Here is a 13,189-nt window from a genome sequence, read left to right as displayed (position 1 = left end):
AAAAAAAAAAAAAAAAAAGGAAAAATACAGGGATTTTTACCATAGTCTTAGCAGAGTGGCGTTTTTAACCTTCAAGTACAGACAAATCAGTTTTCTTCTGAACATTATGTTCTGCTGGGAAAAATTCTTTCTTTAAAATCCCTTTGCTTTGTACGTGTCGCAGAAGGAGTTGGGTGGAGCCCCGTGACAGCGGTGTCTCCGGGGACAAGGTGGTTCCGTGGGCAGGGCCCCGCGGGGGAGAGCTGCCAGGCTGCCGCCCACCCCGCTCCTCGGGCGCGAAGGCAGCAGCTCCGTTAGAAGTAGAAGCTGGCATGTTAGGAGAGATGAAATTCAAGAAAACAAATACTGGGGGAGAGCCGTGAGACAGAGTGAGTGGTTTTTTTAGGCTGGCGCAGTTCTTTATTGCAATTCTGGGCAGCCTTCGTACAGCTGGAGCATCTGGTCGTTAGCACCTCACTTTGTTCTCTTGCTCCTCGTCTGCTTTCTGCCAATCATTAGTAACATAGCTGTGATTTGAAAACGTGGGGCTGCGTTTTCCTGCGCGTTCCTGTGTGAGATGTGAAAAAAGGGGTCTTCTGTTGCATTCCTGATTCTGATTCCCAGTTTTACAACTGGCTTCTGTATAGGGAGGTGAAAGAACAGAACGGGGTTGTGTGCTGCTTTTCTTGTACTCTTCTCTGGTTGATCTTGGGTGGATCCTGGCCATCTCCTTCCTTCTGACTTCATGCAGTGGGGCCTTTGCCTCCGTCAGGGCATCACAAAGCAAACCACCCAACCTCACTCAGACCTTATGATCCGCAGCTCCGTATGCTCACTGTGAATTTTGTGACGGATAGTACAAAAACATGAACCTGTCAGACTGAGATACCGATCTGCTGTTTTACCTGCTGCTGCTCCTCATCAGTTCTGGCTGGCAGGATCCCCAGGCTGGGCAGCAGCCAGGGATAACGGCAGGAGAGGCTTTCTTGTTTGTAATGATTTGTGCATCCCTGGTCGTCGTCTGCAGCAGCCTGCCTTTGACTGGTGCCTGTGGAGGACAGTAACATACCTTTCTTTATAAGCAAGGCCAGATCCTAAGTTTTAGCATGAGCATAAATAGCTTGACGTTTTACCGTGTTCCTGAAGGTGGGCTGTTAATAGGTAGGTTGTGACTCCACGGTTGACTTGTTGGGATGGAAGTTTTGTGGTATACAGAGGAAAATACCAGTTGCCGCTCTAGCTCATTCAAGACAGTGTCACAGCATTGTGATAAACCAAGAGCCCGCTTCGTTTGGCCCCAGTGCCATGCTTTAGAGTGGTCTGGCCTTGGTGTGGGACCTGGACGGTTTCTCTGACACCCTTCGCTGGTACGTCTTGCATTGTACCCCGCTGTGGGGTGAATGTCTGGGGGGGTCTTTTTCAGGCTATAGCTTTGCAGCTAATACGTATGGGGGGGTGGGCTGATAACTGCAAGACCTGTAGGCTTTGCTGAAAGATGTGTTGAGCTCGTATCTTTCCACGTTATGCAGGGCAAGGCAACAGCTGTATGTCTACGTTAAAAACTTTATACCCGTTTCTTTGTGTGTTGTTTCTGTTCACTTGCCAGTTTTGAGCATTATTATGTATTTGGGTTCTTGGCAAGTTTCAGATCTCCTCTATGACCATTAGCTTTTCCTTCCTCTGGACCAAGCCATTCCTCTGTAATTTGCGTAGTTGGGGTCCTTGTATCTTGGCTAAACTTCCTGCAGATGGAGTTTCTGAGATCTGCATCTTCTTCATGCCCTTTTTTCTACAACCTTGCTCTGAGGCCTCACTTGCTGAGGAAATCCATTGGTCCACTCTTACGCATCTGGAAAACAGGCTTTCATCAATGGTAGACATCCCGCTCTTGTTTGTATGCGGGTAGGTTAAGTTAGCGTGCTCCCTTGTCCATGGTCCGGCAGAGAGTCTGTACTGATAAATGTCTGCTTACTTGTATCCTGAGGCATTGGGGGGGAAAAAAAAAACAGACATTGAAAAATCAAGCATAATTAACATGTCGTATATATTTCTGTCCAAATTTGGGGAAAATAGTAGTATTTACAGTTGCGTGGACAGGCAGCTAAGTTAAAACGAGAGCAGAACCTGTGAAAAGTTTTCAGCATCCTCTTGTCTTCAGGCTGCTCTCCAAGCTGCATGCAGTTCTGGTAAATAAACTGCTGTACTGGAGGGAGGAGGGAGGATTTCAGGACAGGCTGAGTCGGTACAGTTTTACTTTCATGACATTAGACAGCTACCAAGTACATGGTGTTCTTTACTTTTAACAAGACTTTTTTTTTTTTTTTTTTTTTTTTTTTTTTTTTTTTTTTAAATCTCCCCTGGATGAAAACTAACCTTGTGGCTGCTGAGGACTGTATCTACTGGCATTGCTGTTTTCTGAACTATTGGTATTTTCACCTAAAGGTTCCTTGCTGTACTTCACCTATGCTTGTTACATCAGCTGTCCTCTTACTGAAAAGACTTTTAAAGCAAGCTAGAGGTCGTGCCCAATTCTGAAAAGTGAGTGTGTTGTTTCCCCATTTGGTTACAAACTGGCTTAGAAGCCTGAAAAAGTTTTATCAGTTTTGACCACGGGGGGCTGGGGGAACAACCAAGCCTTTGAAATTCCAGCATGTACCCTGAGACGGATAACCAGGAGACTTTCATTTACATGCTAATCCTGCACAGCAGTTTTAGGTTCCCGAATCCACGAATCCAGCCCTTTCCAATGTGTAGCTCTTATCTCTTGTTGGCAGTAAGCGACAGAAGATGGAGAGGACAGCCCTGCAGGAATGAGGGCTCCATTTTTGCTCTTCTGTTACCCAAATTGTTTCCCTGTATTTGGGTATTTCAGTGATTGCTGGATCTTGGGAATCGTGCTTGTCTTAAAATAACTCTAGCTTTTTAAAACTTTCTTTTCCTATGATTAGAAGGAGACTTTATAATATAAACATTACTCCAGTGCGTCTGCTCTGGAAGATTTGCCGAAAACTGGGTGTTAAGGAGAGGCACAAACATAAAGCTGGTGGATTAGACCGCTTTGAGAGCCCCTGCCTGGGGCCACTCTGCGCGGGGAGCCTCTGAGTCCTGCAGCGGTGAGGCGATGCTGTGCACTAAGTGAATGATTCATCCCTCTACCATTTATGCGCCGCTGCTCTGTTCAAAACTGTAGAATATCCAAAGGCGTAATATCACGCAGCCTCGTGAATAACATCCCACCTTATTAAGGAGAGGAAAGGCAGGTGTAGGATGTTCTAGGTTTCTGTTCCTCTCCAGAGAGCCACCCTGCAGGAAGACCTGGATAGGCTGGAAGAGTGGGGCTAATAAGAACCTTATGAAGTTCAACAAAGACAAACAAGGTCTTGCACCTGGGAAAACCTAATGCAGAAGTGCAGCACAGGCTGGGATCTACTCAGCTGGGGAGCAGCTTTGTGGAAAGGGACCTGGGGGTCCTGGGGGACAAGCAGCTCAATGTGAGTGAGCAGTGTGCTGCTGCGGCCAAGAAAGCCAACAGGATGCTGGGTCGCATCAACGAGGGCGTCACCAGCAGAGATAAAGAAGTCATTATCCCAATGCACTCGGCTCTCGTTGGGCCACACCTGGAATATCGTGTTCAGTTTTGGTCCCCGCTATGCAAAAAAGACGTGGACAGGCTGGAGGGGGTCCAGCGAAGGGCCACCAAGATGATCTAAGCACTGGGAAGCCTGCCGTGTGAGGGTAGGCTGAGAGAACTGGGTTTGTTCAGCCTTGAGAAAAGAAGGCTTAGGGGAGACCTTATGCCATGTTCCAGTATTTAAAGGGTGGCTACAAAGAAGATGGGAGACTCCCTCTTTACAAGGAGTCACATGGAGAAGATGAGGGGTAATGGGTACAAGTTACTCCTGGGGAGATTCTGACTGGACACGAGGAAAATTTTTCGCAATTAGAACAATCAGCCATTGGAATAACCTCCCCAGGGAAGCCGTGAATTCCCCAACGCTGGACACTTTTAAGATTTGGCTGGACAGGGTGCTGGGCCGTCTTGTCTAGACCCTGTTTTTGCCTAGGAAGGGTTGGACCAGGTGATCCTTGAGGTCCCTTCCAACCTGGTGTTGTACGATTCTGCGTTGCATGGAGGATGTAAATCTTTTAACGCAATTAGGTGCAGTTCAGAGGTCTGGATGCCTAAATGCTGTTTGGTTTACCTCTGCAAGTACATCACTTGGGTCACCTGCCTTGAGTTTGAACATCTTTGTTACAAAGAGTAATGTTTATTGTTTCCACGATAGTGGTAGCACTGTGATGATCTGACTATTCTCCCTATGCACTTGGATGGTAAAGGTCCAGGTCTCAGCAGAAGCTTTGAGAGGAAGAAGGGAAAATGGGGGAGAACTTTTAAGCTTAGGCAAAAGATGGGGCGCTCCAGTTGCTGGTGTATTACCCTTCCTGTATCCTTGCTGAAATCGTCCTTTGCTGGACTTGCTGTGGAAGGAGGTTGGCATCCTGCATACAGTACACTTGCCCAAGCGGTGGCCCCGCTGTACACCCGGGATTAGGTGCTGTATATAAGTTGTTGCAGCCTGCCATGCAGTCTGATTTCCTATGTGCTGCATCATCCTCTTACCTTGGGCAAAGTCAAACACTGTGGGTGAACGGGCAAACGGACTTCTGCAAGGTCAGCGCTACAGATTCACCTAACCTTGTGGGAATGTGTAACTCCGACACCTTCACGAGTGTGAAGTTTTATTTATTGATTCCCTTTGCAGAGTGCCAGTCGTGAAGCTGCCTGTGCTGTACTGGGACAAGTGGGACAACTTGTTAAAAGCAGACACGTTCTTGGTAAGTGGCGTACTGAGCTTCTCTCGTGGATACCGAGGAAAAATCCTGAAAGCCTCCTTGGCTGGAGGAGGGTTACAAGGAAAGTGAAGATGCTGGCTGTGTGACAGCAGAAATTGTTCACTGTGTCCAGCTGGGCAAAGCTCCATTAAGCTATTTTGAAAATTACGACTTAATTTTAATCCAGTGACTGCTATAACAGAAAGAGTGATAGAAAGAGATTCCTTGCAGTATAGTATTGAACTTCAAGGAGATTTTTTTCAAAGGTCTTATGGATGGAAACTGTTTCAATGGTAGCAGGAACTTACTTGCCCGTGATAGCTAGAGATGGTGTGTAACAGCAAAACTCTTTCTCTTCTGCCTGTCTTCATCATATGAAGACGTATTCCAGGCAGGTGAATATTCGGATGGCTCACAATTATCCTTTTGTAATTATTTCTTATTGATCATTTTAATACCTTAAAAAGTCTTACTTATCTAAATAAAACTGCAGTTACACTATTGATGCTTTTTTCCTGTGTTTCATGCTGTAGAATAGTGAATTGCAGGCATCTTTTTACCCTTGGTTTGTTTCCTTCAGTGGGTAGCAATGAACTTACCTTGGCAGGAAACATTTAGCAAGGCTGGCAAAGGGACTGCTTAGTCCTCTCATCAGCTATGTGGTACGACTCCCTCCATACTGTCTCTCTCCTTGCATTACCACAGGGCATATGTGTAGTAAGTAACAGAATAGGTGAAACAACACCTGAACTTGTCCTCGGGAGCTTCCAGTTCCAGGGATATGGAAAGGAATTGATTGTTTTCAGGACTCTTCTTAAAACAATGCACAGCATTTACGGTATTGAAGTTAAATGAGGTATTTAAAAGCATATTGACTATATGTCCACTGAAATTGAGCACAACTAGGAACTTGTATTTTTCAGATGAATTAAATCAGCATTTCACTTACTGTAAAATCGGTCTTTAAAAAGAGAAGATATGTTAAGGTTTGTGATGGTGCTGCTTTAACTCCTGGCTGACAGCGTAACAGAGCAGCTTTCAGCTCTGCCTGCAGCTAAGCACAGCAGCTCGTCACGTGGGGAACTGCATCTGCAGAGGCTTTGGCCTGAGCCTTGACCTATCTACGCAGCGGTTTCTGAAGCACAACTGGCAACAGAGCTTGGACATTGAAGGAAACAGGCTCCTGTCAGACAACTTTGCCTTGTGCAGTTACTGAATGAAACATCGTGGCGGAAGTAAAATGAACTTTTTCTTTTTTCCCTCTAAGGGCATTGTGGGGAAAGCTAGAGATGTTAAAATCCCTGCCAGAGGGTTTAAATGGTGCTTTACCATGTACCTGCAAGCAATGGTTGTCAGAAAAACAGAATCAAGGAAGTTGAGGGCAACTTCGCTTGCCGTCATTTGTGTGCCAGCAATTATTAACTGAAGTAGAGAGGGCAAACTATAAAACTTACTGCAGTGACTTGGAAAGTACTGCGCTCTATAAATAATGAAACAAGCAACAGTCAAGAATTTAAACTCTGGTCGATAACTTTGCCTTTAAGCTCAACTAGTAATCAATGTGGAACAATTCAGTTGTCTTGCATGCCTTGTTATCTGGAAGTTGCATAGCCTGTCCCTTCCTCTGTGTAGGACAGTCAGACAAACATTTGATTTAGCCCGAATGAAACGGCAGAGGTAAGAAGGTGAGAACAGAGGCAAGTCCTGCAGAGGAAGATGCTGACCTATGGAATTTTTCCCTACCTGCTTTAGGAGGTGTTTGTCCCCCTTTTACTCACATTCCCTCCTCCTTTCTGCTAGACGGTAGCTCGTCTCCTGGTGTCCCCTAATAGAAGAGGAAAGGAAATCTCCAGTTGTAGGACAGAAACATCTTAACGTACTAACTAAAGCTGGCTACCATATAACAGACCTCCTTTTAAAAAGCACTTTTTTGTGTGGGAGAACATATAAAAGAGTATGGCCACAAACATAGATAAAAAAAATCTGACGAGTCATTAGATAAAGTGTCAGGGATGAAACTCTGGTAAAATAAGTTGTTATATCAACTGTGCCATAGAGCTTCTGTATGGCTGGGGGGTCTGAGGTTTAAATCTACAACATTTACACTTCCGGCTAAGCCTAAGGAGGACACAATATCTAATCGAAACCTTCTAATTGTCACCAGTAGTGCAGTGGGAAGAGATTAGACAGCATACCTGTGTACCTCCCAGCGGAGCTTGTGCGTTACCTTGACTGGATAAAGGCTGCAGCTTTCAGGTATCAGCAGTGGTGGGTTATAGGTGCTGTTAGTGATTCTTTGCCATATTAGACACATCAAGCTACGTATTTGTCCAGAAGAGCAAGTGGAAATTTATTATTAATGTTTTATTAATGGCAAATATTGAAATTAGATATGTGCAAGATATTACTGTTAGAAAGTTTTGAATTATTTAGATGCCTGAATTGCTTTCAGACATCTCCTTGGCCTCTGGTCTCTGAGCATGTTCTGTAAGCGTTCTAAGTTTCATCAATGCATGCAGTTGATAGACATAGGTATAAAGCTCATGGGCTTTTTATAAACCTACATACAGGGATAAATGTGGTTTCTTGGGCAGTGAAGGGAACTCTTCCTTTTACTCGTTTCGCAAGAAGTTATTAAAATAAAAATCTCACTGGTAGCTTAGCCCTCCTCTGTGTCGGGTAACACTACGGACGCTAGCAGCAGGGTTTATGTTGCACACTTGTTAACTGCGCTGCCTGCTCTTAAAATGCGCTGGCACGTGCTGTAGCGTGTCGTTGTGCACTAAAGAAACTTACTGAATTTTATTAAAGTGCTTGACAAATGTTTCTCTCAAATGATGAAATGTTCTGGTAACAAAGCTAATGGTATGGAAACGTTTCTACGTACTTCATGGTTTCAGAAGCCCTTTAGGTCTGACTTCCCGCCGGGAACACCAACCACCGCTTCCGAGTGCCGGCACTTCAGTCCCACAAACTCTTTTTCTAAACAGGTAATGAGTGGTGTTTTGATGAACTAGCAGAGGGAGCAGAGAAGCTTGTCACCGTGAACCTGCTTCTCATGAGTCAGCTGCTGCTAGAGCGGGGAAGTCCCGTCCTACCTGTGAAGCACCACTTGCCTGGAAATGATTGATTTCCTCTGCAAATATTTGCCTGTGATCAGGTTATTGGATTGGAGCCCCTATTTTCCCAACCAAATAAATAAACCTTAACATCTTTGCCATGATTATATTTTTGAAGGCTATTTACAAAAAAAAATCTTTAACTTTGGCTGACCTTAATACAACGTCATCGGGTGAAGCTGTAGGGAACAGTTGGTTTCTGTGCAGCACAGTCTTTATTTTGGCTGGCAGTCTATTAACTCTGATCAATGGGTGAGCTCATGCCAAGCAAAGTCAGGCAGATCATGAGATTCTGCTTTGCCTGTATAGAGAAAGTAGCCTGAGAAGCAGCTTTGTAGGCTAGTAAAAAAAAAAACCCGTATTTTGGGGCTGACCAATTCTGGTTCTTGAGGAGTTTGACAAAAGGACCCTGTCAGGTGTTCTGTTCCTTTCTCTTCCTTCTCTAGATCTAGAGTCGTCCTGCTTCAGTAAGAACGGTGCTCTAGCTCTGTCAGAACTGCCCTGAACACAGCAGTCTGCTGCTGCTTTCCCTAGCCCATCAAGGGAAAGAACGAAAAGCAGCTCTTGCTTCTCGTGAATACCTGCTAGTGACTGCGCGCTCCAGCCTCCTCGAGCAAGAGCAGAGTGACACCAAGAATTCGCGTTACTCCTGCCCAAGGGGCGTACAACAGCCGTGGTGCAGGGCTCTTGCTAGGTGGTGGTTGCGTGGTGCTTCTGTGGGGTAGTTTGGGGTTTTATTTTTATTTCCTTCAGCAGCAGCAGTCACTGGAGTTAAACAGTATTTGTTTACAGGTTTGGGAAAATAGCACTGCGTTGTCAGTTTGGAAGAAAGATTTTTTTTTTTTTTTTTTTTTTTTGTTTGGTTTTTTTTTTTTTTTTTTTTTGTTTGGTTTTTTTTTTTTTTTTTTTTTGTTTGGTTTTTTTTTTTTTTTTTTTTTGTTTGGTTTTTTTTTTTTTTTTTTTTTGTTTGGTTTTTTTTTTTTTTTTTTTTTGTTTGGTTTTTTTTTTTTTTTTTTTTTGTTTGGTTTTTTTTTTTTTTTTTTTTTTGTTTGGTTTGGTTTTGGTTTTTTTTTTTTCCTAAGACCTTTACATTCCTAGATGGCTTACATCACGTACTGGGAATTGCATTCAAAGGCAGCTTGAATTCAGGTCAAGCTTTGCCTACTCGTAGATGGATGTTACTGATACATTTTACGCACACCACATGGGGATTTATTGAAGTTGCTTCCACAAGCGTCTGTAGCAAATTTAGCTTTCCTTTGAGCTCACTGAGAATGGCAAACTGTTTATTGCATTTATATGAAACACTATTTTGACAGATTTCTTCAGAAGTAAAGAAGCCCAAAAGGAGACATTCTGTTCCTGGAAAATAACTGGAACGACCGGCAAGAAGCAGGAACGCTGTGCATCAAACAAGGAAGCCATCTCCAGGTTATCAAACCATGCTGCTGAACTGAATTTTGCAGCTGTGTTTTCAAATGTACCATGGGATGCATCAAATCCAAGGATGCCTTTCCAGGTTCAAATGCTATCCAGGATGAAAGGATCGGGGAAGGTAACGAAGGATGCACTGGGGAGAAATCATCGCTGATAGCAGTGAAGGTGGATGAGAAAGGTCCATCAAGCACTATAGTGGTAGACTACGCACACCGTCTCTCCCGCGAGATTCTCGATCAGGCGGTGAAACAGTGGGCAGTGACCGAAAGCAAATACAGCGACATCCCATACATTGAGAGTGATGTGCCCTGAGCCCTGGCTGGCAGGGACTGTCGTCGCAGCGAGCGTCCCGTCTGTTCAGCAGTTTGTGTTTGGTACTGGTGCAAATAAAGTAAAATCAGCTGTGATTTGAGCATAATGCCACTATATGAATGTGAGAGGAGAGGCTAAAAAAATTTCCCTTTTAATCTATTTTGCTAAGAAACTAATTGGATTACAGTAGAATCTATTAATCAAGTGTCATCTGTTATCAGGCATATGTTGAGTGTATTCTTTGTACATGTTGAATGTGATCAGGAATCAGTGTAAAAAAAGAGGATGAGAAGGATGTGGCTGCCCTGCAACTGTACAAGCACTGCCAGAGAGGCCCCAAAGATGCTTAAGAACAACAGGTGGATTGTTTTTATATACTGCATAAAAAATCAGTGGCCTGTTTGTAGGTGAAAGAGAAGAACTCTATATGCTTGGTAAATTTGTCCGCCTTTTCCTAAAGTGAAACCAAGGTCTACATGTAGCAAAGGTAACTGCTGTCATAAATTTTACTTTGATTCTTTTGACCTTGACTAAATCTGTAAACCACAAAATAATGAAGGTGATGAAAAGCATTTTATAAAACCAAGCAGTGTTCAGGGAACCATATGGATCATGATACTATTCAACTTCCATTCTTCAGTGGACCAGTGAGGAGCATTACAATATTGATGAACAGTGCGTTGTAATTAACAGATGCTCCAGCGTCTGTAAATGCATGAAGGCTATTCTCTAAAACCCCGCAGTAAGATCGTTTAATTACATCTGATCACTGTGTTCAGACCAAAGCTGTTGAGTTTTTTGGTTTGGTCTTTGGTTGAATTCTTTTGTGTGTTAGGGTTCTGGTTTTTGGGGGCTTGGTTTTGGTTTTTTTACTGTAACCCAGATAGGTGTGCAAAAACTACTGATGCTAACTAGTGAAATGAACCTTCAAGAGGTGCAACAATGGTTTAGGACTACTTGTGTCATGGGAACTACGGCCGCATTACACTAAAATTTCACTCTGAAGTAACACCCTTGGGACAGTACTTCTGTCTACACTTTCAGCCTCTAGGCTCATCGCTTACCCATCGGTAAAACTGTGTATGGCGATGCAGGTTATAAGCCACAGCAACCTACAGCCTCTGCAGGGCACTGAATTAGTGAGTAAGCTTTAGGCCCAAAGCTCGAGGGCTACATTCTTTTACCGATTTTTACCTAGCTTGCATCTGCACCCTGCTTCTCCAGGGTGTGCAGCCTGACCTACTGTTCTTAGAAGTAGCATCTGAGATATCAAGAAAGGGATGAATTAATCAGAGTCACCTTGAAGCTACAATTTTGCTGCCATTTTATGCAAGGTGAATGCCTTGTAGAAGCTTGGGGTTTTAGCACCCATTTGTTCCTTTTTCTGTTATGACCAGTTAAAAAAGATGTAGGGTTTTTTCCTAAATCAAAGTGCTTTCAATTTTATGTTTTTGGTTTTTAGAAAAAATGCCTTCCATACTGGCAAAAGCTTACTATTTTTAAAAGGTACACATAGTTCTAGTAACTGATGCAAAGCATGATTTTGAAGCCATGGTAAGCAAGCAGAGAGGACCATACAAATTGTTACTTCTAGCTTATTCTCAGGCGTAAGACAGTCTATGAATTGAGCTGTTTTGCAAACTTTATGATACAAACTTAGTTATTTGAAATTCACCTGTACGGGGAAGTGGTTGTATCAAGAGTAAATGGTGGAAAATACTTCTTTGTTACACAGCACAAAACTGCCGTTAATTCACACTGACAGGACCCTGCTACTAAGACTGTTCTCAGGCTTTTGCTGAAAAAGGGAAAAAAATACCTGCTTATGTTGTAATGCAGTCTTCTTTGAAGCCATATGTAAAGTGGGACTTAGGTATTATGGCCCATTTAAGTTTTACTGCTAACAGTGATGTTCCCTGAAGCTCTAAAGCATATAAACCATTAAATTATGTCCTACGTTTGCTCTATCTGAAAAAACTCCATGCCATATACTAGGGCGAATTAAAAAGCAAAACAAAAACACTGATGAGATCAGTATGTATTAATTGGATACTGCTTAACTACAGTATTAAAAAATATTGTAGCTAAAATAAAGCTTTATCACAAAAAAAGGCCAGCCTTTCTGTAAGATTAGTATTGGCTCAAGAATGTGAACACTGCCAAAGACAGTGATTAAAAAAAAAAACCAAACGCCCGAACTCCGTAGATGTTACTTGCCAGAAAGGTGAATGGCAGGTAGAAAACTGCACTCACTTGAAAAATGCATTTAGGTTTCGTACAGATACCGTGGTGGCTGCAATGGGGAGTTAGGTGCCACAGAGCTCACTGCTGCAATGTCTCAAATCCTTCCTCTGGATGTAGCCTTAGCACCTGGCATTCTTCCGGAGTCAGAATATCAGGTGCACTTTTGAAGGCAGCTTCTCTGTTGCCAGGCTGCCACTGCACGGTCCAACAGCAGGCAGAATTATAATATAAAATAGCCTAAAGTTAAGTCCTAACGTCTGTATCGATAAACACTCAAAATTTCCCCACAGGAGAAAGTTACCTCGGTATAATGAAATCTGCATCGCAGAGAGCTTCCGTTTGGAGTATTTGCTGTGTGGGACGGCTGCACTGCTTGCTCGGAGAGCCACCCATAGCACGGTAATGGCTGCAGCGCAGGCTGCTTGTTACGTCCAGTCACTTACCTGCAACCGCAGAGCCCATCTTCCCTCATTAATGCTTGAAGATGACAGCAGCCTCAATACGGCCCAAGTGCAAGTCCAGCTGGTTTGTGCTGCTTTCTATGACATGGGCACTTCAGGGAAAGCACGCAGCAAATGGAAAGCAAACAAGCTTACAAACAACAGGGAGACAGCTTCTCACCAGGAAAATAACCTCTTTTACAAGACGCTGTCCTTAATAAATAATGCAGTTAATAAAAAAAATAAAAATGTGTTCAATACTACAATCTGCTGAGAGATCAAAGGAGATTGCATTCCAGAACTCTGCTGTATTTTTAATAGGCACAACAGTAATACATCATAATAATAAAGACTTCTTTACCTAAATAAAATTACATCTGTTTACTTATCATTAGATTACTCTAAACTGTGCTATAGTCTTACAAAGCGACTTTTAGTGGCTTTCCAGCTAAGTTGCCACTGATTCTTTGACTTGATGTTGTGTAATGAAGGCACTCCAGTATGGGACTGGCATACTCTGCAAAACCATTTACTTCTATTCAGGAGTTAAAAATACTTTAATAATTTAAAAATCCTTAAATAATTTGCTTTATATTTTCTCCAGGAAACGTAAGTATACTCTGAGTGGGTACTATGGGACTGACTTAGTATTCTAATAATGGTTGAAAACAGATTAACTGCAGTACAACTTTGTAAAATTGACATTTCTGTAGTGAGACACATCAGTATTCCCAAATAAAACAAACTACAATACATTTTTTACAATATTTTTGTGGAAAATACTTTCTTGTGGACCAAATAAAATTAAACTTACCATCTGCTTGT

At 42.9% G+C, this 13,189-nt stretch overlaps 1 protein-coding gene across 1 annotated transcript; it reads left to right on the top strand.

The window, feature by feature from the left end:
• Nucleotides 1-9,416: 9,416 nt before the first annotated feature.
• On the top strand, nt 9,417-9,680 carry CUNH2orf88 (chromosome unknown C2orf88 homolog). The gene has a single exon (XM_009643598.1). The coding sequence runs from the start codon at nt 9,417-9,419 to the stop codon at nt 9,678-9,680; it is 264 nt and encodes an 87-aa protein (XP_009641893.1).
• The last annotated feature ends 3,509 nt before the right edge of the window (nt 9,681-13,189 follow it).

The sequence above is a fragment of the Egretta garzetta genome, unplaced genomic scaffold, assembly GCF_000687185.1.
Source record: "Egretta garzetta isolate BGI_Z169 unplaced genomic scaffold, ASM68718v1 scaffold297, whole genome shotgun sequence".
Lineage (NCBI taxonomy): Eukaryota > Metazoa > Chordata > Aves > Pelecaniformes > Ardeidae > Egretta > Egretta garzetta.
This window is presented reverse-complemented; position numbering and strand designations above follow the sequence as displayed.

Coding starts and splice junctions, on each gene's coding strand:
- CUNH2orf88 (XM_009643598.1), top strand. CDS start 9,417: ATGGGATGCATCAAATCCAAGGATGCCTTTCCAGGTTCAAATGCTATC.